The sequence below is a fragment of the Vicia villosa genome, linkage group LG4, assembly GCF_029867415.1.
Source record: "Vicia villosa cultivar HV-30 ecotype Madison, WI linkage group LG4, Vvil1.0, whole genome shotgun sequence".
Lineage (NCBI taxonomy): Eukaryota > Viridiplantae > Streptophyta > Magnoliopsida > Fabales > Fabaceae > Vicia > Vicia villosa.
This window is the reverse complement of record NC_081183.1, coordinates 322358-348289: the sequence shown is the minus strand read 5'-3', so window position 1 is coordinate 348289 and position 25932 is coordinate 322358. Positions and strand designations below refer to the sequence as shown.

At 34.1% G+C, this 25932-nt stretch overlaps 3 protein-coding genes across 3 annotated transcripts; 1 reads left to right on the top strand and 2 right to left on the bottom strand.

The window, feature by feature from the left end:
• Nucleotides 1–356: 356 nt before the first annotated feature.
• On the bottom strand, nucleotides 357–3914 carry LOC131598675 (TORTIFOLIA1-like protein 2). Its single transcript, XM_058871261.1, has 5 exons — nucleotides 3006–3914; nucleotides 2819–2921; nucleotides 1950–2590; nucleotides 849–1553; nucleotides 357–707 (listed from the first exon to the last, which is right to left on the bottom strand). The coding sequence occupies exons 1-5, from the start codon at nucleotides 3834–3836 to the stop codon at nucleotides 522–524; spliced, it is 2466 nt and encodes an 821-aa protein (XP_058727244.1). The 5' UTR covers nucleotides 3837–3914; the 3' UTR covers nucleotides 357–521.
• Nucleotides 3915–9064: 5150 nt separating this feature from the next.
• On the top strand, nucleotides 9065–10471 carry LOC131598674 (ankyrin repeat-containing protein P16F5.05c-like). Its single transcript, XM_058871260.1, has 6 exons — nucleotides 9065–9303; nucleotides 9371–9458; nucleotides 9541–9605; nucleotides 9847–9915; nucleotides 9995–10044; nucleotides 10118–10471. Exons 1-6 carry the CDS (start codon nucleotides 9244–9246, stop codon nucleotides 10239–10241), a joined length of 456 nt encoding a protein of 151 aa, XP_058727243.1. The 5' UTR covers nucleotides 9065–9243; the 3' UTR covers nucleotides 10242–10471.
• A 2290-nt stretch (nucleotides 10472–12761) lies between these two features.
• Nucleotides 12762–21904, bottom strand: LOC131594266 (cycloartenol synthase). Its single transcript, XM_058866347.1, has 18 exons — nucleotides 21549–21904; nucleotides 21282–21467; nucleotides 21116–21205; nucleotides 20845–21039; nucleotides 20675–20759; nucleotides 19862–20028; nucleotides 19054–19242; nucleotides 18618–18731; nucleotides 18302–18424; nucleotides 18100–18222; nucleotides 17926–18024; nucleotides 16847–16903; nucleotides 16251–16297; nucleotides 15989–16132; nucleotides 15670–15847; nucleotides 14930–15010; nucleotides 13218–13301; nucleotides 12762–13130 (listed from the first exon to the last, which is right to left on the bottom strand). Exons 1-18 carry the CDS (start codon nucleotides 21744–21746, stop codon nucleotides 13020–13022), a joined length of 2271 nt encoding a protein of 756 aa, XP_058722330.1. The 5' UTR covers nucleotides 21747–21904; the 3' UTR covers nucleotides 12762–13019.
• Between the last annotated feature and the right edge of the window lie 4028 nt (nucleotides 21905–25932).

Below are 25932 nucleotides of genomic sequence, written 5' to 3'. Positions count from 1 at the left end.
ATTTAATTCATAAATTTAATCTTTTATTTTTAAAATTATGTACTTATTTTTAAATGAGATGTTATTTTAAAATATGATACATCCTTGTATAGAAATATTTTATAAATGATAAATATAAGTTTAAAAAATAAACACCTTATTGATTTTTAGTGAAAAAATGTGAAAGTATAAAAAATTTGAATTTAAAATAAGATAAATAATTATGTGAACAAGTTAAAAATAAGAAAAACAAAATTATAATTAAGTCAAATAAACACATCAAAACCATAATTCATTTCATTGGTTAGCCATCAAAATACTTCATAAGTCATTTTGTACCAAAATTAGTAGTAATTCTTGTAAAATACTAACAGCAATTAAAATCCACAACATTTCCGTCAGAAAAATTCACCTAACACAACGTTCACTTACTCACAAAATGCATACAACTAAAACCAGCTTCTAGAGTTCAACCAGGAATGAGATGTGTCTCAACAGAAAATGGCTAGAAACATTATTTTTGTCAAATAACACAGATGTTATTAACTTTCACTAATCGTACTCCACATATGATCTAATTTTATAGCTAATTCAGCAGCATGTCTCCTTTCTGCATGGCTGATAATATTCAAGTTCACAACCTCTTCAACTGCATACAAAAGCTGCTCCTTAACTTCAATAGAAAGAGCAATGTAATTGGGTCCGTGGACAGTGCTCATTTCAACAACCTAAAACAAGAAAAGCAAATATAAATGAACAGATATATTTCCCTAGGTTATTTAATCAAAGTGGCTGACAAAATGATATCCTATATTTAACTATCAACAATCATTAAACAATTCAAAATTGGCAAGAGTAAGTGAACTTGCCTGCTGCAGCCACGGGATTATGGTGTTAAAAAACTTTCCTTGCAGAAGATATGGTGCTAAAGTACTAAGAAGAACATTGACAGTTTTCACTGACAAACTTTCTATAACTGGACCAGTTTTATTCAGAAGCTCAACGAGAACAAGTTTATCACCGGAACACAACGCTTCCATATATGCAGAGTTTAGATCCCCTTCAGATACAAGACGATTCACACATTTCCAGTAGTTTGTGTTACTCTCAGGACAGCCATTTCTAGAATTGGTTCTGGCAGCAGAGGAAAAGATACTGCCACTTTTACTAAGTTGACCAGAACTCATGCTCTGTCTATCCTCCCCTATGCTTTTCATAATATCCTCTGTAAATTTTTGGGCAGTCCGTACTTTGTAACTTTTCCACTTATCCACACTATCTCCGGCATGAATCCTCGGTTGGCTTCTTGAAAATGATTTTTTTTCCAAACTTTCAGCACTCGTAGAAAACAAGCCTGATTGTTTAGTATTAGTTTCTGAAGATGGCCGTGGAGTAGATACGGAGATCCTAGGAGAAGCCACATTTTGGCTCTGCCTCGCAAATTTGGAGTTTTCTGAAAAAGAATGTCTTCCTCCTTTTAAAGATTCTTGAGATAATCTATCAATTACATTCTCCAAGCCGACCATTCTTGATTGGATTGTAGAAAGGGCATCCATTATGCCAGTTGTGAAAATCTGAAAAAAGAGTTGAAGTGCGCTGAGTAAAACATATACACCGCATACCATGTGACACATAACAAAAACCTCTTCAGAAAGTACTACAAATATGTGTGAGCATGCACGTGTGACAAAATTTACAATATTTAAATTTTTAGTGTGATAAATCACATAAATGTAAAATACACTCTAGTGATTTTGTTATTAGTAGGTGTTTGAGAAATCATACAAAACTTACCTTTCTTCCTGAAAGCACTTCAAGTGTTATCATGTTGTGAAAAGTAAACAAGGAAGCTAATGTTTATAAAAACTACTGCATTTAGGAAAATGTCTAGCAGCTTTAGGACTCATAAATTTAGAAACAGACCTGTAAATAATATATGTATATCCATGTAGTAAGCAGAATATTAATACCTGTAATTGATGCATCATGTTTGCCTGTTTGATTTCAATATCTGAAAGTTGATTCCGAATACAAGTCATTTCATTTGCCCTTTGTAAACAACATTCATGTGTAATTTGGGGATTTGGCTCGGCTATTGTAGAATCAGAACTTTTAGGATTCTGCATCTTTATGGAGTACATTTGTTCATTACAATTTATTTCTTCACCGAACTGTTGACTTCTCATAATTGGCTTCTGTAGTTCATTGTTTACAAAGCAGTCATGGGAAGTTAAAAACTTGGTTTCATAGTTAGAAACAGAAGAGCACTCCTGCTTATCATCCATAGGCACATATTCATAACCCACATCCTGCATGCTTGTAACATCAGTACTCACTGCTTCTAGTGGTTTGGTGACAGAACTAGTCTCAAATTCTTCATTATGGAATTCCACTACAGTATGTGTTCTAGGGACTGCAACTTCAACGTGCCAATCATCTGTTTTGGGATGCTGAAGATGTTCAACATCATTTTGACATGCTTTTCTTACAGACAAAGGAATCCTTCCAGCAGTTAATTTCATATTACCTTTTTGGAGTCTAACATCTCTATGTCTAGATTCAGTAGTAGTACTACTACTGAGTTCGACAGAATCACCTCCACTGATATTTTCTGCAGAAAGCATGAGAAGAACTTAATAACTTGCCAATGAATGAATAAAAGAATAGCAATCAGAAAGGTCCTTGTTTCACATTAAAAGATGATGATATTATCATATTACTATTTTAGTCCTGTCCAATGCTCAAGGTTAATGATATGAATATAAACAAGATATGTATCCTTATTCCAACCGATAGAAATTTCGGTATCAAAATTCAAAAAGAGGGAGCAAAGTTAAACCTTTTAAGGAGGATCCAGTTTCAGAAGGCTCGGTAGTACAGTGACCAGGAAGTATTTTCCAATATTTAAGAGCTTGCAAAACAGCATCCCTAACGGGTTTGACCTATAACCAATTATCAATATAAGTTGAAAAGAAACATGGAAAATGAGAAACATATTAGTGCAAAAATAGAGAGTCAGAAATCACCTTGTCAAACCTAGAGGAGTCAAGAGAATGAATACAAGAAGGCCTTAAAGACGACAAGAAAGAACCCCGGCTCAAAGCAATTTGTCCCAATGCTACAGAAGCCGCTTTACGTGTTTTCCAGTCAGTGTCTTTTAACGCCTCTCTAATACCAGCAACAGCGGTCGTCAAAACAGTTTGTGTGGAAGCTCCCCCAGCCTGAATGATACTCCTATTCAACTCAATGAGTGCAGGTTTAGCCATAAAATGTGGATTTTTAAGCAACTTAAGAATCCTAATCAACATATTATGCAATATCGAAACAGGAGGACTATGTGTGTTGTGAATAACAGTAGCAAGACAAAAAGCAGAAGCAGACTGAACATGCTTATTCTGTTCACCAACCAGAGCTTCGAAAATCGGACTAGCCAATAACACAAACACCTTATCTTCATTATTTTGATTACCCAATTTAGAAGCAATCACCGCAACCATTTCAACGCACGCTTCTCTAACCGAAGAATCTGAATCTCTAAAGCATTTAACAACAGTGGCAACCATTTTGGGAAGATGAGGAAGGACTAGAGCTTCGTAAACTTCGGCCAATGTTCCCATGAGTTTGATGCATTGTTTTCTGATGGAGGTTTTCTGTTCGGAGTGAATGTCGAGTATGCATGAGAGGAATGGGGATATAGATTGAGGAGTTAAAGAGTTGAGGACAGCGTGAAGCTGATTGATTCCGATTTGATGTGTATCGCGATCGCCGACTTTGTTTAATGCAGTGAGTACTCTTTGTTTCATATCAAAGTTGCTCATTCCTTTTGCCTGTGAATCTGACTTGAACTTGTTCTTCATTTTTCTAAAATTGAATTTGGGTTACCATCATTGTTATTCAAATAGATTTGATTTTGAAAATAGAAAGTGAAAGTGAGAGAGAAGACCTCGGTTTCAGCAAAGTTACCAATCATGATGTTATTTATCAATTCAAATTTTGCCCGCCCACCGTGTCAATTCAAATTTCGCCTATTGTGGGCCCTTATCATCATTTTTTGTTTAACTTCCATTATAATTTTCGGTTTAACTCACTACTTCATCTTCATTTAATTAGTATTATTTCATCTCAAGAAATTTTCATTTATTTATCAAGAAATGTGCAAATAATATCAACACTTAAATGCAAATTTTTTTCTATCTATTTTAATTTTGGTTTAAATGAAATTTTGATTTTCTATTTTTATTTATGTCTAGTCATTAAAAATCAATTCCAACATAACATGTTTTGGTTATGGGTGACAAACGGGCATGTCCGCCCTGTTTAGGTCTGCCCTCCAAAAACCCGCAAAAAAAAAGGACGGGGGGTTCGTGAAGAAGTAATTGTTCTAGTGATGTAATTGTTCTAGTTTTTTTTGGGAAGCCAATGGTTCGTGAAGAAATAAGTTGCGATGAGCAAACGTACTTCATAAAGATGCATAATCTTTAACATCTACAGTATCCTCATAAAGCATTTAATTAGTGTTACACATTGATTGTGCACTCTTATGACGTGAGATACAATAATATACTTTAGCACTTAACGCAAAAATAAGTAAAGTCTTCGCATTCAAATAATATGATGCATTTTTTGTTTCTTCATCTGATCAATCTTTAGGGAGTTTTTTAGTAAAAACACCATTGAATTCACTTTTAGGAATAAAAGGTCCATCAATAATAGTCACCCAAAGCATTTTTTTCTAGTAACATTAAGTGAACGATATATATTATCCTTTTGATAACTCATCATTCGTGAGATATCTAAACCCTTATTACTTGATTTTATTTTGTTTAGAGGAGCATTATCATTAGGTTAAATTAATTTTTTTTGTTTTTAGCTTAGTTAGCATGCATCACATTAGGTGCTTTCTTTTGTGAGTTTTATGTGTTTGTTACTTGTGTAGGAGTGCTCTGGTGACAAGTTCTGTCACACCAAAAATGCATCCTCGATGCAACCTCACTTCCTAGCAAGCCTTATTGTCAAAAGATGTTGTAAGGAGTGAAATATTTCAACATTAGGACAAGTGTGGCAAGAGCTTGAAGGTGGAAACACTAGTTGAGCTGGAAAATTGACTGGATAAGAACGAACACTGCAAGACAAAAATTTACAAAAGCTGCTTAGCGCTGAAATGAACGCAAGACTTGTCCTTCTGCGTAGTAAGTCTGTCACATGATGTTTTGTCCCTTACATGTGTTATTTATTGTACCTATTACTGGTGCAAAAAGGATAAGAAGAAGGAATATGTTGATTTTCATAGGCCAAATCAATGGATAATCATAAGGCCTGTGATCCAATTACTAAAGAAAACCCTAAAAGTTAGGAGGATATAAAAGAACTACCTCAAAAAAATGAAAAGAGGTTTAGAAGTTAAGACACTTACGAAATAACTTGGCAAATATCTTTCATTTGAAAAAGAAGAAGTCTGAACTAGAAGTGAAGAGAATCTCTCCTCCTCCCTTTCTCGAAGAAGTGTTGAGCTATCGAGCGTGACATAACTCGCTTCTAGCTGATTAAAGATTGCAATAAGTAGAAGAGTTACACTTAGATTTTCATTTCCATTTAATTAGTGTTTAGAAATGTTAACTTTGAGAGTTTTGTTACATTTCTTTTGCTCACCATGATCCAAACTCTTTATGTTGAGCAATGTGAAGTGTAATTAAAAGTACTAATTCGTGTTAGAAGGTGTGGTTTTAAGTGATGCATTTTATCATGTGAAATTTCTTTGTCTTATCACCCTATAAATATGTAAAAGCTTGTTAGTGATTTAGAGATCTATTGACAAATAGAACTCATGGTAAATATGGTTTAAAATAGTAAAATAGACATCATTATATATAAAGGATTACAACCATAGAGGAGACCATAAGTTATATAGGACGTATTTTAATGTTATTGTGAGACCTAGAGTTTTGTTCCCCTAACTTAACGCATATGCTTTGATGTTGTAGACATACACCACTGTATCACTTTATACCCCCATTTGTCACGTCAGACCTTATCATTCATGCACAAACTATAAAAATCATTAAATGGATCATTGTCCAACATGTCTCTCATTATTGATTCAAATTCTTTTCTCTTCAACCTAAATTTGTGACAACCAATCATTATTATTATATATTGTTCATAACTATTCACAAAGTAATACAATGAAAATCAACCTATAACATATAATTAGAGGCGTCTTCTCACATATTTTCACATTCAGAAAATATGGTTTTATTTCTCACCTCTCACACTCTCTCTAGAAATTCTTGTTGTTTACTTTCTCTCAGTAACAGTTTAGACATGACGCTTTCAATAAGTCATTTTAAGAGTGAGGAAATTGCAATTCTTGAAGGGTTGAATTAAGTTCACCAAGGAAGTTTTTTTTTACCATGGTTGAAAAAAATATCCACTTAGGAATTATTAGTATAAGTTTGAATCTAAACTAGTGAAAATCTTTGATTTGGGATTTATGTGATCAAGTATCCGTATAAGTTCGAGATCAGTTCGCTGTTAAAATCTCACAGGTTCTTGGTTAGTCCAATATAAAACTAATATTTAGTTCAAGCTCATCCTAGTGTTAAAAGATTGCTTCCGTTCGGGATAAGCCTAGTGGTGAAATCTCAAATGCGTCTGAGTCAATATAATGTAAAAGTATTAGAGTTTAATTGGAAAGTATACGGCTAATACGCACACACACGTGCGCGCACACACACACACTAAAACATCTCTTTAAGCTTAGTTTTCTCAAGCAATATTTTCAAAAAAAATGTCTTCATGTCGTGCCAGATGAGTTGGGAGTTGTTAGAAAAGCTCTGGACAAATTTTTGTCTTTACCAATCGAATGACACCTTAACCTAATCGATTTGACTAGTTAAAAAAATTCCTGAGGTAATTCCGAAGATTCATCTCCGATCCATTGTTTTACAAATATGGGATGAATGACTCGCTTGTGAAGTACAAAGTGCTTTTAGGAGTTAATCCGAAGATGCATCTCTGTAGTTTTTCAGAGTGTTTCCGTAGAGGCATCTCCAAACAAATTTTTAACAAATGTGGGGCGAATGACTCACTTAGGGAACATTGTGTGCATATTTTGTACGTTCGGAGATATATCTTCGAAATATAAAAGAGTAAATTTGAGTTTATTCACCCTCACCCCATATTATAGATAAAATAATACCCATATTTATTAGACTTGGTTAAATCTCATGGGCATACGGGATTTGATTCATTTCCCCTTTAGCAATAGATATACAAGAAAGAGCACACAAAACCCTGAGGTTTCTTTTAGGTTACTTTGACAAAAAGATGGATAAATTATCCATTGTGATGTAGAGTAGAGCCACTATTTAGGAAAATGAAACATTACTCTTTCATTAATAAAAATAATATTAAATGCTAATTTGTGTAGTTAAAACTTTTAATTCATTTTATTAAGTACATCAATCTTTATATATATATATATATATATATATATATATATATATATTATATATATATATATATATATATATATATATATATATATATATATATATATAATTGTGTTATTTAAAAAAACTAAAAATTTTACATCATCACATATGACCCAGGCTAGCATTGCTTGCATATTTCATCAAATTTGGACTATTAGGAACAAAAGCAAATTTGAAGACAAAGTTGCAAACTGAAAATCTTGCGTGCGGATGGTGACTGCTCATGCCAAGATAGTTGGAGATAATTCCTGCAGGAGTTTCAATTCTGCCATGACCAACTTTGTGCTTCTCAAGAAGTTTGGAGTCAAAATCCACCCTAAAAAACCTGTTGTAACTGTGGAGGTGCTATGATCTCCTCCTTTAATTGGTTGGATGAAGTGTAATATTGATGGTGTGGTTTCCGGAATTCATACATTGGCTGCTTGTGGTGTGCTTTTTCGTGATCACAATGTCAATCATGTCTTTAGCTTTTGTGACTTCATTGGCTCGGAGACTCCTGAAGTTGCCGAGCTTATGACGACTATTTTGGCTATTGAAGAGGTGAAAAGGAGGAAGATCAGTAAACTTTAGTTAGAAAGGGATATGTTTGTCGTGAATGCTTTTAAGAATCGTTCAATGGTGCCTTTGAAACTTCGATCTCGTTGGCTAGTGTATTGGGACTACTCGATCAAAATTGACTTTATGGTAACACACATATTTAGATAAGCCAATTTTTATGCTGATTCCTTGGTTAATCTTGGTTTATTATACAAGTCTTATAGGTTTTTTAATTTTGTTCAAGAAGATATCTCTAGAGATTTCTTACTAAACAAGTTGGATACCCCAAAACTTAGAGTGTGTTTGGATGAGGTAATTAGAAATTTTAAGGGAATTTAAAATTCAAAGCAATTCAAATGATTCAATTGAAATCCATTCATTTTAAATTATTTTGTTTGGATGAAGTATTAAGGTAATTCATTGTTAGATTTTTTGGGTCATTTTTTATAAAATATAAATTTTTTGGACCAAATTAAAAAATTGAAAAGTAGGGACCAAATTGCAATTTTTAAAAATTTGAAGGACCAAATTGTAATTTAAAAATTATCAAGGACCAATTTGCAATTTTTAAAAATTTTTTGGGGTCAATTTTATAATTTTGGAAAATATGAGGACCAATTTGTAAAATTTGAAGAAATAATAATAACAAATACATTCTATGGAACATGAGAGGAATTTCAAATTCTTTAGTTTTTGTTGTCATTTCAAAATGATTAAATTTAACTTAGATGAAATACTCCATAAATTTCCATCATTTTAACAATTCTTCATTTTTGTATCCAAACAATGGATTTTGGTCAAATCATTTTAAATTCCCTCAAAACATTACTTTCCCTCGTTAAAATGCTCCATCCAAACACACTCTTAGAGTTTGTAGTTAAGGGATTTAGGCTTGGTCCTTGTATTTATCTTTTTAAGATTTATAATATCTTCTTTTCTGGTTAAAAAAAAATATGACCATTCAATTATACTTGTTTAAAAAAATAAAATAAAAGTTAAATATTTCTAAGTTATCAACAATTAAAAAAAAAAACCTAGGCCTCCCAACCCGTGCTTTTTATTTCTTGTTTATAAACGCAGCGTTTCACCTTTTAACTCTAGCCGCCGGCGGCCGATTTCTGTTCCCATCTGAAACCGAGAAAGAAGACCAATTTCCGCTCTCTGAACTGAGAAAATAGGTGCGGTGCCGGAGAATATTAAACCTTAAAATCCTTATTCTTTATCAACTGTGAAAATGGGTAAACCGCAGAGTACATCTGAAATAATGGAGGAGAATATCGAAGCATTACTCGAGGTAACCATTTGTTTGCATGCTCTCATACTTATACTGAATTTTATTATTTTGACATTTGATTTGATAGGCTGCAAGATATGATGACATGGATGATGTTGTGAGCTTAATATCCAATGGTGTTCCTCTTCATTCCAAGGACTCCCAAGGAAGAACAGGTCTGTGTATTTGGAAACTCACATTCTCCTCTATAATCTTATGAAAAACACATTATAAGACCATTCTAATTTGTGTATACAGCTCTTCATATGGCTGCAGCAAATGGACATGTTGATATTGTGGACTATTTAATCACTAGAGGAGTGGTGGGTACCTTTTTTTATCATATCTTTCAATTTTTCTAACTTTCCTGCACATGCTATTGGATAATTACTAAAAGATATTTAAGATGATGTTATACTTAGCAGATAAGGTAGGACTATATCTCTCATTCATTCAGCCCTTTGTTAAATTTAATCATGAAAACATACTGAAATAAGTATCATACTGAAATTTAATCACTTTCCCTTGAAATGCTTATGATTAAGCTTGCACATGTCTGTGCAGGATCTTAATTCAGAGAATGAGGAAAAGAATACACCACTTCATTGGGCGTGCCTCAATGGGCATGTTGAGGTAAATACTGTGATCTTTTAAGGACATTCCTCCTTATTTTACATATCATGGTTTTCCTTAACAAACAAATGTTGTTCAGGTTGTGAAGAAATTAATCATGGCTGGAGCTAACGTTAGTGTTCTAAACAGGTCTGTTATATCAACTGACCTGAGTGTTTAAAGTTTCTTACAATTCTTCTAATTTAACAATGCAACTTTTCAGTCATGAGAGGACTCCGGTGGATGAAGCTGTGACAGGAGGAAAACTTCAAGTGATGGATGCAATTAATGAAGCAGAGGCACTAGTTGAACTACGTGGTGCTCTGGTTTCTTCAAAGGAAACTTAGAAGTTTATGGTATTCTAAAAGTAGCTTGTAATATGATACTTTAATGATAGCTATACATGTCTTGTGGTGTTTTCTTGCTCAGTATGACAGGATCACAAACTTGCTTCTCTTTCCATTTCCCATGCTGGAATTCCTCTTTGGAAAATGCACTTCAAGCCGTTGTGTTTTGTGTACCTAAAAGTGAAGTTGATAATAATTATTTGAAGTATTCATACAATCAGAAGGAGAAACATCAATTCTCTAAATGATCATTTTTAAGGTTAAAATATGTTTCTGGTGGTCCTTTGTTATTCATTCGAAATTCATTTTAGTCCTTTAACGCTGTTTAATACGAGCTGAGTTGGCTGTTAACTATCCCATGCTGTGTCTGCGAAATGTCAGAAAATCACTTATGTGGCTGTCTTTTCCCTAAAATTCCTAACTTGAGTTAGATTGCAGTTTTCTAGCATATTAAGTTGATTTTCCACGTATTTTCGTAATCCTTCAGATCATAAGCACCTATCCTAGGTTTGTTAGCTTTATCATGAGTGTGAAATCTACCTAGATGCACATGTTAGGAACTAAAAACTGTTGTAACTAACCTGTTTAGAAGGTTCACAGGAAAATGCAGAAAATTGACACCGAAGGAAAGGTGCAAGAGTAACCGAACCAATGCAGAATCTTTGTTGGTGGATTTCGTTCGATGTGTTCCTCTTATGCTTATTTTATTTGTTATACTATAAGCTGTTTCAGTCATTACCATATTTACCTGATTTTCTTACAAGCTACATAGTCTTCCTCCGAGGTGAAAATAAGCTGTGAAAAAGTTTGATGATCATGTGGAATTGATAGAATGAAAAAAGTGATTTTACAATGAACGTAGGAGGGATCAACTTTCAATTATCTTTCAACGTGTTGGAAGTCCAATTAACTTTTAAATATTTGTAAGCTGGGATTACAATGCAACTTACGAAGAAAAAGAAACTAACAAATCAGCCTAACCAGAAAAATTCTGAATAACATTGCAACAATGCATAGCTTCTAGAAGTTGGCTACATAGTTGAGTTTGAGTTTATTAGACTGATTCTAATGGAATCAACAAGCTCAATATTGAGAACGAATCAAACATACAATTAAGCAAATAAAGTTTAATCACAACTTAGCCCAAAAAATTATTTTGATGATGAGTTGAATTTCTTTCGGTATAATTTTTATTAGTGTTTAATACATATTGTGAATAATAAGTTTAATCACAACTTAACCCAAAATTATTTTGATGATGAATTGAGTTTCTTTCTGTATAAATTTTTATTAGTGTTTAATACATATTGTGAATAATAAGTTTAATCACAACTTAACCCAAAAAATTATTTTGATGATGAGTTGAATTTCTTTCGGTATAATTTTTATTAGTGTTTAATACATATTGTGAATAATAAGTTTAATCACAACTTAACCCAAAATTATTTTGATGATGAATTGAGTTTCTTTCTGTATAAATTTTTATTAGTGTTTAATACATATTGTGAATAATAAGTTTAATCACAACTTAACCCAAAAAATTATTTTGATGATGAGTTGAATTTCTTTCGGTATAATTTTTATTAGTGTTTAATACATATTGTGAATAATAAGTTTAATCACAACTTAACCCAAAATTATTTTGATGATGAATTGAGTTTCTTTCTGTATAAATTTTTATTAGTGTTTAATACATACTGTGAATAATAAGTTTAATCACAACTTAACCCAAAATTATTTTGATGATGAATTGAGTTTCTTTCTGTATAAATTTTTATTAGTGTTTAATACATATTGTGAATAATAAGTTTAATCACAACTTAACCCAAAATTATTTTGATGATGAATTGAATTTCTTTCTGTATGAAACAATTTGAATAAGAATAGCAAAAATGCACACGTGTCCCTATTTTGGAGGGTAATTTTAAATTAAATTTTCTTGATGATATCGAAGGATTAAAATTTATTTTTGCATTTCTTGTTTTCACATTTTCTTACTAACTAATAAGCATTTTCCCTTTTATAATATATGATAGGAAAAAAAAACAATCTGAGTATATAAATCCAAATTATAGATAATTGATTTTATAAATATTTTTTTAATAAAATAAATGATAGCAATCTTTTTTCAGAAATGAAACAATCACAGTTTTAATAAAGCATGAACTAAAAATAATTATAAATATTTTTTAATCATAATAAGTTATTTCCAACAAAATTGTTAATATATAATTTTAAATATGAAATATATGTATATAAAGATAGTAAACAAAGTTTATTATCCCAATACATTTTATGGAATTATTTTTTATAAATATGTAAATTCAAATTATGAATAATGAGTTTTGTAGTCCCTACTTTTTAAATAAGAATATATGATAATAATTCTTTTGTAGAAGTTAAAACACTCTTGAGCTAAAAATAGTTATAATTTTTATTACAATTTACCTTTTTTAAAAAATAATTACAACTATAACTTATTCCATGCAATCTCGTGCATCGCACATATAGACGGACTAGTTTCCTATAAATGAAGATAAACAATAAATTTAAATAAAGTAGAAAGAACATATAAATTTCCTTTAGATCTCCCACATATTTCTCAGAAATTGATTCGTAAACAACTACTTGAACATGACTAAGAATGCATAACCATGCTCCTTGTGCTAAAAAACGGGCGACACGAATAAGTTATAAATCTTTTCTAGAAGAAAACGGTGGAGGATGATAGAGGTCGAAATAAGTCGAATGGTGTCCCAAGTCCTAACTAAAGCAATACTAGCAGGCCTGCAATACACGACGGTATTCTCCCAACGCCCATATGGGGAATATGCATCTGTATGCAGCATAAGTGATCATGCAATTCTTGTTGAAGACTCCCATAATTTCCTGAAATGATAAAATAGTAACATGATTTAAAATACATGCGTGCATAAAGAGGGAGTAAAAGCAGAGTCATATGGTTTTCAACATTACCTCTTGTGGAAAGTCACCATTCTCCAATTGGGAGTTTATCAAGCATACAGCTGCGCGGTGCAGTGGTGTTGGATCTCTCTTAGCCTGTTTCATAATTTTGAAATGGATATCATTTTTATTCTTCTACAACAGAATCAAGATTAGATGTTGGATGTAATCAAATGTAATGTGTTGACTAATTATTCAATCATTTGTATAGAAACCCAGAATGTAGTGGCAAACAGCAAAGCATTCGTCGTCATTCAGGGTGGCAAATCTTGACAGAAAAGTAAAAAGCCTTGATTATCATATAGTAACTATCATGAATGAACGACACTTGTATCATGTTTGAAGTTTAAAGATTGACGATTAACCTCTAATCTCCCTGAATTATTTAGCCCATAGACTTTCGGTCTCTCTGTACCTATAAATATTTTACTATCATGTATTTGGTCAATCCTCTGCACAAGTGTTTCACTGATTTTTCTCAGAACATGCCCAAATCACCTAAGATGAGACTCTACCATCTTTTACAATAGGAGCCAGCGCTATCGAATATCAGCCATGGCGGCACCATGAGGGATACAGTAGAGGTCTTTGGGCTCGCCGCAATGGACTGCCATATGTCATTGACAACATTGATAGTTGCTACCATTGATAGGAGCTACCTTAGTTTTCTCTCAAACAATTGTATTCCACTATTCCTAATCCAAAATGTCTTGCGTAATATTCTTCTCTATGCCAGGCTTACTTGTTAGCTTTCGGCTGCTCAATATTCATACCCATACAACATTACAAGTCTATGGGTGAGAAGTTTGAGTTGTATTTTTCTACCACTAACTGTGCTCAAACATGGCTCCATCTCATTATCCCTACTTGTGTCTTCTAGTTTTTCAAAAGTTTTTTGTTTTTGAAAGCTTGGTATCCGGCCTTACAACCGATTAATCCAAGGGAACCAATATCTCCGCCCACTTGCAGGGGAGCCAATTTAAAGCCAAACCAAAGCTTTGTATGGATTTGGCCCAACACAGAAATTGCTAGCACCTAGCGGAATTCAAACCTAAGACCATGAGAGGATCACACTCTCAGAACCCAAGCATTCACCAACAGGCTAACCCCTGGGGGGTTAGTTTGTGTCTTCTTGTTGACATCTCCTATCTCCCAAACATTTTGTCCAATGGGTTCAAGGTACTTTTATGGTATTATAGGCCAAAAATTTTCTAATTATTCTTACATCAATAAAAGCCATGCCAATCCCACCTAGCTCTCTCCACCAATCCTGGTATCACATATATAGCTTCCATTGTTGATCTAATAACCAAATAGATTTATGTGATGTTGGTTTCCTCTTACTCTAGGTTCAATCTACCAAAGTTCCATAGGTGACTCATGAGTTTCATTCATCTATAGTTTCATCCAACAAATTGTTCTCACAGTCACACCTCTAATAGAGGATTTGAAATCTGTAAAACTAAATAGCATCCTAAAACAAATGAAAGATGTTGGAAATATTAATACAATTAAATAATCATATCAATAATACCAATTTATTTAGCAAGAGACATAGGCACGTCTGAGCTATTTCATTAATTTGCAGAATGGTCCTTTGATTTAACCAGGCTGATAATATGACTAACTATCCTAAAACAAATAAAAAATGCTTTTGTGCAACAATAAACTAAATCAATATAGGAAGGGGCAGCACTACAAAAGTTGCAAAGTTTGCTCTATACCTGTTCAGCCTCAATGAGAGCCAGCATAGCCCACCCAGTGTTAACTACATGGGACCTGTTGCTTTCCAAGTTTGAATACACCTGAACAGAGACATTGTTAAAGAAATGACACGAGAAAGCATTAACATAGTCATAAGTAATCAGATATTCTCACTCAAGTGTTATTTTGAAAATTTGATGCAAAAGCACATTTCCTAGAACTAACTTCCTAAATACTCTTGGGTGAAGAGTGCTTATTTAAATCAAACTCAGATTTTCTCCGAAAACAGTATAATTAATTAATCATTAAAAGGATAACAAAATACTAAAAGAACTAATTTTCCTAAATGAAAGATATCAATGTCCTAAACAACATAACCATCAACCTGCGAGAAACTCTCCTCCAGTATGTAAAAGAATGTTATCTAAACAAGTCAGATCTAGCTGGAAAAAATATTCCCGCAATCAATGTAGCATTTGACAGAGGACTGTACATTCATTATACTAGGTAGCAATGAAATGGAGCTGTGGAAGAGCCAACATACTCATTGTCCATTAAGTAGGATATATAAGGGTGGAAACCATGCGGGACAAAGGGAGTAGAAGAGTACAAAGAGGTACCAATTGTGATTATTTTAAGAAAAGAGGAACCAAAAGCTGACAAAAATTTAGGAACCAAAAGCAATAACTTCCCAATTTTGTGAGACTAAAAATATATTTAACCCAACTATGAAATTCAACAGCATAGGTATGAATTTGACCTTGTTTTGACATGACAGATAACTCTCTGCCCAACCACCAGATGCGAGCTGCTTAGACAGCAGAAATTCACAAGCTTTACGTATGCTTAAGCAATTACTGAAATTCTTTCCAGCAGCAATCAGCCCTTTTATCCCAAACCAAGTGCCATAAGTAAAGCAAACTCCCCAAGAACCATACCTGTTGAGCAGTTTGAGTGGTTAGGTAAAGTAAACCAAGTTCAATTCCAATCCGAAATTGAATCTGACAAAAATATGCTTTACACATAATATTAATAGAAATAATATTAAAAAAAGTAGTTTCCCAAAAGGGGGAGCCAACCATGAACCATCTGAAGCTTGAATCTTTTCAATAAAGGCAACAGCTTTTTCTATACAGCGTTGTATTTCTTCTCGACGATGCCCAGGATATAGCTTCCCAAATGTTGCCAAAGCTTGAATTGCTGCAGAGGTACATTCCACGTAACTATAGAGCAAAGAATAAGGAAATACAAAAACATAACAAAAATTAAAATTTGAAATGATGGAGTGGATGAACGGAAGAGGTTAAACTACTGATATTCAACAAGTACTTGATGGCTTACGGATAATCAATAACGATGTCACCAAAAGTTTCAGCAGGATTGATTATCTGACAATAGAGAAGGCATTACCAACATCAATATTGTGTATTAATGAATTAAATTTAATACAAAAACACCTTGCCAATTCTCAGGATCAATTAGAACCCTAATCTGAAATGTAAAAGTTATCCCAATGAAACAACACAAGATTCATTCTTAAATAGTGATTCAACATGTAGCCAGTTTGGTAGCATCAATCCAAAACTCGTGCTTGACAAACTACAAATGAATAAATAAAAGTAGTTGTGGTTCTAATCTAAGTTAGTTCGTTTCCACTTTTTAATGATAACTGTTTTGTATATAAAATAGATTATAGCCAAACTTTAAGTGAAATCAAAGGAAGGTGGATTATACTTAACTTATCTACAAGTTAAGACATTTCATGACATATAAAGGGAGCTCGAGGAGCATTGCTTTGAAATTAAAAGATTGAAACAAAAACAAAGTATAGATTTTGTTCTTTTTAAAACACGAGCCCTATGCCATCACATACTTCAAATTTCAAACAAGGTAAACTAAAATAAATGAAAACAGGCCTATTAATGAGAGAAGGCTACCTCCAACCAGGTATAAGATCGTGTGAGCTCATATGTTGCAAGGCCACCATCTTCATTCTGCAATGATTGGAAAAAAAAGATACATTTTACACATAAACTTAGTATTACGCACATCAAATTGATAATCATCTCAAGTTGCAGTTAAAATCAATTAACTTTTTTTATAAGAATTAACACTAAACTTTTAGTATTTTATAGGAAAAATTGTTCCCGCGGTCCTTTAACTTATTTTATCGTACTGGATTAGTCTTTCATGTTTTTTTTTTCTCAAGTAGGTCCTTTAACTCTCACAAAGTGTACGCCAGACTTTTTCTCAATTTTTTTGTTTCTCCATTAAAAAAATAACTTATGTGGCTGTAATTGTGCATGTGTGTCTGTTACAATTGCTAATGAGAAGACATATACTTGTTGAGTCATTATTTTTAATTAATTTTTCATTTAAAAATAAAAAGTAAAGACATGGGATCAGAAAATCGAGGTTCTTCAAAAAGCCTGGAAATCCCATCCATCAGAATATTAGAGCAAGCGTCTAGTGATTTTAGCGATGAGAAAGATGAAGGTGGTGATAAAAAGAAGGCTGAGGTTCCACCAAAAAGAAACTGTTCGGGTGAAAAGGATTCAAATTAGTATGATGGGGAGACCTTTACAAAATAGAGGTGGGAGCATTCTTGGTCTTTTCTATTCAAAAATACTGAAAGCAAAGGAAAAGCTAAATCATTTTGCTTGGTCTTTTCTTAACGAAATCATACTAATATTGAAGACCGCATGTAGCATGGAAAACAGAGTAGTCTGTTTGATATAAGTCCTCTGATGCTTTTGCCTGTGGTTAAACAGAGTAGTTTGGTTTGTTATATTAAAAAAGAGTAGTTTGGTTTGTTCTATAATGACAAATATATAGTTTAAAGGTTGAGATATACCCGCAAACGTTTTTCTGGATTTCCAAATTGGTATTTCTAGGTTTCTTGAAGAACACTAATTCATAATAAGTATGGATGGACCAATAACATAAATAATCACCATGATTTATTTTCTAGGTCAAGTATTCAGATAATATGATTTGAATAATGAGAAATAGCTACCTGTAATGAGAGAATGACATTTACAGCATCATATAATCTCTTTGCATCCAATGGTTCACCAACAATCTCAGGTGCAATTTTAGATAGCAGTAGTACAGCCTGAAAAATGAAAATAGAAGTTAAAACAAAATAAAGAATGAAATAAGCAAGTCTAACTTTTTCAGAAAAAATTACTTTAAGTCCTTCGGCTGTGCAGTCAGATATTGGCCATCCATGGTCTGCAGTTGAAAAAGGCCAAGCACCTTTTGAAATGTGACGGTACCATTTATCAAGATCCCCCGGACAATCTTCTAAAACCTTTTAAGAAAGAGAAGAGGAGATTCTGGTCAACACAGGCAAACTGATGCAACTTTTAATGATAAACAAAAACAATTACCTGTGAGTTCTTAAGGAATGTATGAGCCTTTTTTAGAGTTGGACCAAATTCGTCAATTAGGTTAGTTGAAATAATTGCTTGTGCAGCAAATGCAGTATCCCATAGTTGACTTCCATTGTAGCCCTGCAAACAAAAGTGGTTATGCATAAATTTGTAATATTAATTTATTTTATTAGACTTTAACTTAGAAAAGCTTGGTTATGCTGTGACACTGGTTCCACATAATCATAAAAAGACAACAGTTATGTGCAATTAAAAGAAAAAAAACCACTAGATAACTCCAGCAAAGGGAAAATAAGTAGACTTGTATATTGACCTGCATTTTCATGCCATCTTCAGCAACCCATAGATAATCATAAATCCTTGGAAGATGCAATTTGAAAGCCTCTGAATTTGGATCTTCCACCCAACAGCAAAGCATATTTAACACCTAATAATAACCATCGGGAATAACAATAACTAATTAGTATTAGTATTTCTTAGCATTTAATGGCTTGGCTGGAAACATAAAAATATATATACAAGTGGAGCATGGAAGGGAAGCTCACACATCCAAATCAAAAGTATAATTGATACAGTAAAGTAAATTAAGGATGTAAAGTAAATAAATAGTCAGCACTCAATGAAGGAAAACTAGCAACCATCAAACAGTATGTTAGTTTTCACATTCTCCTTCTCAAGGAGTGGAAAGTAATAGACAGTGAATAGTTGAAGGGACTCTCCATAGAAGCTTGCCCCTTCTCAAGAATTACCTTATTTACAGGACCTATGCAAATATAACGAGTATTCTCATCTTCATAATGTATATGCTCAATTACAGTTTTGATAGCCTTTTCTCTCAACTTTTTGCCAGGCCAATTCATGAAAATAGGCTCAACAAACTTGTGTAGAGTTGCCCAAAGAATATCTTGCACAAGCGGATGAGGATAATATAAGTCTTCCTGCACAAAAACAAAGGTAACTCTTTTGTAACTCTTACTTAACTCTAGCTCAACTAAATAGATACTTGAATAGTAAAGAAATTTAATGCCAAGTCCAATTTGTTAGAGGTGTGAAATTATTCACGAATCTTCATTTAATAGTTCAAGCTTTTGAAAGAGTTAGTCCATAACATTGTATCAAAGCCCCAAATGAACAAGTGATCAACGCTTTAATCATGAATGCCCCAATTATTCTAAATAAAAGTCATTATTAGGTGTATGTATTGTCCCACTTGCAAGCTTAAAGGGCTCTTCATAAGAGAGCGAATTAGAGATATAAAACCATTTGTGAGTGCTTTTAGTAAACAGCTTAAGCTTTTGGGAAAGTTGGTCAATGACAGTAGATATAATTGTTTAGAGTGATGGATGGTTACAGAGGGAGCAACTTTTGTAACAAGGATATGACTGTCATTGCAATAAAATAGAAATCTTAGTAATGAGTTGGTTGGCCAGTAGCAAAACAAACTAATGTGCGAAAATGTGGTAATAGCAACAACATTCAGGTTCAGCCTATTCTAGTTGGCCCTCAAAAATTAAAAAATCCAGGTTTACATAGGACCGTTTAAGCAGTTTCACTTACCTTTGCACACAAATTGCGAGCCTGATTCCAGTCTATATCATGGTATGGAACGGTAAAAAGCTCTTTTCTCAAAGATAATACTATTGGTGTGATTGGACCAACAAACCTCTTGCCATACAAGTAAGACATTGGCAAATAGACCATCCGGCAGTGACACCACATCCTTCCTGTAATGCTTAAAATGTAATTTATTTTCTGTTGTAAGTAAAGAATGAAAGGTATAGCAAACAATGTTTAAGACGAATAAAGACAGCCAATTTAACAATAGTAAATTAGTTAATATGAATTTAAGAATATTAACTAAAAGCATATGCTACATGAAGTCACAAACATATGAGGCACTCTTTCAGAAAAATGTATATAATATTTATTATCTTATGAAGATAGTATTTCGTGTTTCCATACGGCATAAAATCACACATCAAATGATAAAAGGTTGCCTACATGATTGAATAACAAAAAACTATTTTGCCTCTTAGTTGGGTTTGCTACATAGAGCAACCTGTGGTGGTATAATTCCTTGCCAAGGCACATAGTGTATTCAATAAATCCGTGCAGTTTGCACACATTTAAGTTAGCCGCCTTGTTAGGCCTAAAATCAACATAATCTTTCATCACCAACACACTTGATTTTCTTTATTAAGTTGATAGAACTTTATCACCGTTCTTATTCCATAAAAGAATCGTTCTTTTAAACTTGCCTATTTTGAACTCTACAAATGTTTTTTTTTACCAAAAGATTCCTTCTATTTAGTAATATTCTGTAACTAGATATATTCTTTCAAAGCAAGTTGAAACGGAAGGAGCAAGAACCTGGATGAACTGGAAGCGCGTATGGAAGGAGCCATATTTCAGGAGGCAGGGGATTATTTCCAGACCACTCAAACACTCCAAGTACCTACCAACAATGAGATTATAAACAAATAAACCATAATGCCATGTCTATTTTAATAAAATCATCAAAATAAGTCTAGGATCTTAACTGATAGCCACATTTTCCCCCAGGATGTTATATAAGTAGCACCACCATGCTCAAGAATCCAGTCACGTCCCTTCTCCATATCCCCTTCTCCATCATTAGGACCCTCCCCTAGCAACCTTAGAGTAACATAACACAAAACAGAGCCAAACATTGTGCTAGGACCTTCAATATGCAAACCCCACCCACCATCCTTGTTCTGCAGTTACATCTAACTAATTAATTACGGAAAAAAAACTCATTGATTAGTGTGAAAGATAGAGTGAAGTTGTTACCTGATGATTATAAAGGTAACGGCGCATTTCCTTTTTATGTTCGTCGGTTAAGACTGCATTCAAAGCCCCGGTGACAGACAGAGTAATAACCTGTTTAATCATCATTATGAATGAAAAGTGAAAACACACAAGTTTTGAATAGGAGAAAAAGTGTAAAAAATTTTACCAATCCAGGCATAAGAAACATGGGACCTCCATAATCTCCTGGCCAGTGTCCATCATGACTCTGAATAGTTGAATAGAAATTCAATGCCCTTGTTAGTGTCGTCGTGACTGCCTCTTCAGTTACATCCTCAATTTCATTGACTTTGACTTTGGGTAAAACTGGGTTGATAGGGTTCTCTTTTGCAAACTACATTGTTAGAATCAGTGAAGTTAGAAATTCGTACTGAAACAGTGAATTTAGCGAAATATAAAAATGAATTATGAAAACCTGAAGGCGCATAAGCAGATCGTCACTGTGTTTGTGAGTGAAGCGATTATCGTGGAAATTGCGGCGAGCGGTTTCAATATCGTCAAGATCTTGCGGCGATCCGGAGTGAGGATCGAACTCCCATATCTGTCTTCCGACGTGATTGTTCAATGTCCGAAGCCATGGACTACCTCCTTCTGCAACCTTGAGCTTCCACATTTTTGTAAACAAACAGAGAGGTGAGAGAGTGTGGGGATTGAGCAAGTGACAGATCGTTGCAGAAATAGGGAAGGATCTTAACCCTGTAAATATATTCTATGACATTGTCACTAAAGTACACTCCTTTTATGTTATCTAACTAATTGCATTAACTTTTATTGTTGCTTTGAAAAGGAAGGTCATGGCATGGTTACTTTACCATGCCATTATGAGTGGAAAAAATAACATGTATGAATTAACTTATTTTTCTCCACCACTAGTATCCGGTTGACTGGAATGTCTAATCAAGTTCGGGGTTAGTAATGCGTCAAGTGGTTTCAGTTCTCTTATGATCGTAGTTGCGAGAGATTAAACGGTGGTCATCTCTACCAAATTCAACGTCAATCACCATTGAATTGTTCGTGGAGAATTTTTGAAGACTAATTTCTTATAATATTTGTAACGGTGATGTTGATCTTTGTTACGACTGTGCAGGGTAGATTTGCAATGGTTAGCACCCGGACACTCAAGTCAGTTCAAGATTAAAGATGAGTATATTAAAAAGTGGAGATCAGATAATGTATCTTGTTTCGGGTAGGAACTAACTTTTATATATTGAGTCAAGTGGAGTGAATTTAAGGTGAATTGGACCTTTGTTTTTAGGCCTTTGGCCGACACAAAACAATTTCCCCAAAGGCTTTATCGGATACTGAGAGAGGCAAGGAAGCCTTTAGTGTTTTGGCCGGCCTCTAGGATGTGGTCTAGTGTGAGTTAGAGCTGAAACATTCCGAGTCTGTTTGAAACAGTAACGGGAGTAGGCACTTCAAATGCGGTTTTACCACTAAAACATTTCATAGCCTTCTTCTAACACGCGTGGTGACGTGACAAGTTAGTGCATGTAGAGGTTTATAGTGCACTTTAGTGCACTCGAGTTTTCATGTTTTCCCAAAGAAGAATCTAGTCGTTGATTTCTTAACCCATTTCCTTAGCGAATCTAAATTGTTCATCTATTTTCGCCAATAAAAAGGGGGAGTTGACCGTTTTGGTAATTATTTTTTTGCAACCCTTGACATTAAAGCTTATTCACATTCACTATCTTAGTAGACATATTTGCTTCTCCTCTCCTAAGAGCATTCATCGCTACAAGTGTATCTCTTTAATCAAAATATCTACTTCTTCATTCATTTTGCTTCATGAATCTCACACTTCATGTACCTTCCTGAACTCAAGCTTTTTCTTCAACATTTCTTGTTTTCTAGTCGGGATGAGTGATAGTATAAATAATTTTGCGAGTGATTCTGAGGGTGAAACTTCTTCTGCCTCGAGAATGGGGGAGTCTCTTGATTCTCATCTTCCTCCTCTTGATCATAATATGACAATTCTGATTTATTTAAGGGATTTGGGAATTCCCTAGAGGAAGTAGCTTATTCATCTGACTTATTGGAAGCCTTTTTATCGAACATCGGCAGAGAGACGAGTCTCACTGAGTTCCCTATGCCCCCTCCCATCTTAACTAAGGAGGAAATACAAGTCAACTAACAGATGAGAAAACGTGTTAAAAGCTTTGTCCAGCTTCACATGAGGACAAATAATTGTGAACCCAACAATGTTGAAGTGAAGGCCTACTTGGATCTTCGAGACCAGACTCAACGGAGTAAGACTAGGTGGATACCTAAATAATGGGTACTGCATTAATCTTGAGCACAAAGGCGATAATAGAGGTTGTCAAATCATGGTCGGCCATCCTTTGGAATGGTCGGCACTTCTAGTGGGCTCTAATAAAAGGATATGCAATTTTTTTAATTACTGTATGGTTTCTCTATATGAATGCATGCTCACAAGGATATGACTGCAGCTACTTTTCTCTGACTTCGAAATGGTCGTCCCGAAGTACTTATAAGTTGCTCCTTCCCAGATTTATCTGAGGTCCAAGGCCTTTATGAGGGTGTTTCAGCTGTGTGCCGAGCATAAATCCTAGAAGCCTTCCCTCAGATTGTTCCTTAATTTGTTCTACTTTAAGCGCTCTTCTCAAGACAATTTTTGCGACTAAGGGCTCGTTAGTTTCTATTAGGATTATCCTTGTTTGACCCATTCACCCGAGATTGGGTAATTTTCTTGGTCAATTTTTGGTGGTGATTCTCCTTACATTAAAGGTACATCTCACATTGTGCTACTCCTTTTTTGAGTCTTCTCACTTCTGTGGAAGTACATATCTAAAGTATTGGTCCTCATCTCACTTCAATCGGGACGTCTCTTCCTTTTCGCACTAGGTTAAGTCTTTTCCCCCTAACAAGATTATGATGAAGGAGGGACAGTGCTCCTGGTTTCATGCCCCCGACTATGAAAAAGGGTTTGGCCCTAGTGTGGTGCCTCGTATTGAGGTGAGGAAGAGGAAGATTGACACTTATGCCATCGTGAGTGCAGTCATCCGGGAGGAGAGGAAAAGTATATTTTACAGATTCTATGGATAAGCCGCATATCCTCTTTGACCTTTTCCATGCTCAAGGTCTTCAGACTGGGCCCTCTAGCCAAGTTGCGGTGCCTTCTCCTCAGACCACGACTCTTTCCCCTTCTGTTGTTCCCGTCTCAACTATTAAGACCATTACTATTGCTCCCGGGGTTGACCAGTTGGTTACCTATACGACCACTTTAATTGTTGAGGAGACATCTATTGGACATGCGACTTCAGACACAAGAGGGGGGTGAATTATGTGGTTCAAAAAAATATGGTTTTGAAAAACTTTGAATTAAAATCAGAGTTTAAAAACATTTTGAAAATAGTTTTAATATTAGCAGCAGAAAAAATTGCAAAAATATAAACTGGGGAAAGTAAAGAGTTTAGGAGAAGAGAAAACACGAGAATTAGAAAGATTCAGTCAAACCAGGAAAAAAACTTACTCCTCTCCCCAAGAAATGATCTTAAGAATATTCAATCAAATTGAGAGCTTTTAGTAGGTTATACTCATGAACCCTCCTTATACAAGGAAAAGTGAAGTTTAAGGTTAACTTCCAACCAAACAATAGACAACAGAGTGAAATGTTGAACCTTCCTTCTAAACAGTGAATCAAAGCGGTTAGTCTCCTAGTCGTTTCACATCATTAAGATGTTGTCCAAATCTCTTAGAGCTAAATTTTGAATTGAGCCAATCGATTAGGTTAATGTGCCAACCGATTGACAAAGACAAAACTTTGCCCATGGCTATTCTGGCAGCTTCCGACTTATCTGGAAAAACTTTAAGATAGTTTTGAAGATATTTTCTTGAGAAAAATCAGTTTGAAAAGATGTTTTTGTGTGTGTGTGTGTATATTTTAGCCATGCACTTTTACAAGAACACCCTTATGATTTATAAAGTATTCACTTAGACTAATGAAGGTAGGGTTTTCTTTCGTAGACACTTGCTTGAGTTCACTTAAGATGAGGTTTGAGTTTGTATTCCATTTAATTACCATCATCGGATAGTCAAGTCCATCAAACTGTAATACTTAGGTTTGCATATTTATCCGCATAATCGCTTATACTTGATTTGTAAGAAGACATTAGTTGTCATCATCAAAATTTGTTGTCCTTGTTAACGCATATCACCGATAAAATAAGGTTCCACATTCTCCCCCATTTTTGACTACGACATCACATCTCTCAGGGGAGGTGGTAAAAGAAAATAACACATATATGTTTGGAGTAATTAAACTCCCTCTAAGTTAAATAGAGAGTATACTCTACTCCCTCTGAGAGTATACTTCTTCCTATTTGTTGAAATCTAAAGGAGGGTAAAGATGCCTTGTAAAAAATAAATATGAAGATATAGGCAAATAAGGCATTTGCGAAGGGAAAAAATTGATTTTAATAATTGAAGTTAAAAGTACAATAAGGAAATTTTGTGGAAATAAATGCAAAATGAAAAACATAAGCAATTAAGAAATAGATAGTTCATCTCATCATCATAATCCTCCCTTGATACCATTGGTGAGATGAGGTTTCTTTTCTCCACTCTTTTGATGAGCTTGTCAATATTTGCATTAATTTTCCTTTGCTCTTCATGGATAACACTGGGGTGTTAGAGGAGAATGAAGCAAAATCATTGTTTCTTTGTTGTCTTGCTCTTCGTGGTGGTGCTGGGACAAACTCCCGTTCTTGGATATCAAATCCCATTTTTCTTATAACCGTTTTCCTATCTTTGTATGCACAAAATTTGGTTCTTCTTTTTCG

Excerpts from the sequence above, each read along its gene's own strand:
- LOC131598675 (XM_058871261.1), bottom strand. The coding sequence starts at position 3,836 with ATGAAGAACAAGTTCAAGTCAGATTCACAGGCAAAAGGAATGAGCAAC. Across the intron at positions 2,922-3,005 it reads ACTCCTCTAGGTTTGACAAG|GTCAAACCCGTTAGGGATGC; the intron begins GTGATTTCTGAC and ends AATTGGTTATAG. Across the intron at positions 2,591-2,818 it reads AACTGGATCCTCCTTAAAAG|AAAATATCAGTGGAGGTGAT; the intron begins GTTTAACTTTGC and ends TGCTTTCTGCAG.
- LOC131598674 (XM_058871260.1), top strand. The coding sequence starts at position 9,244 with ATGGGTAAACCGCAGAGTACATCTGAAATAATGGAGGAGAATATCGAA. Across the intron at positions 9,606-9,846 it reads ATTTAATCACTAGAGGAGTG|GATCTTAATTCAGAGAATGA; the intron begins GTGGGTACCTTT and ends ATGTCTGTGCAG. Across the intron at positions 10,045-10,117 it reads AACGTTAGTGTTCTAAACAG|TCATGAGAGGACTCCGGTGG; the intron begins GTCTGTTATATC and ends GCAACTTTTCAG.
- LOC131594266 (XM_058866347.1), bottom strand. The coding sequence starts at position 21,746 with ATGTGGAAGCTCAAGGTTGCAGAAGGAGGTAGTCCATGGCTTCGGACA. Across the intron at positions 20,760-20,844 it reads GGGGGAAAATGTGGCTATCA|GTACTTGGAGTGTTTGAGTG; the intron begins GTTAAGATCCTA and ends CATTGTTGGTAG. Across the intron at positions 18,732-19,053 it reads GCATAGGTCCTGTAAATAAG|GTGTTAAATATGCTTTGCTG; the intron begins GTAATTCTTGAG and ends GGTTATTATTAG.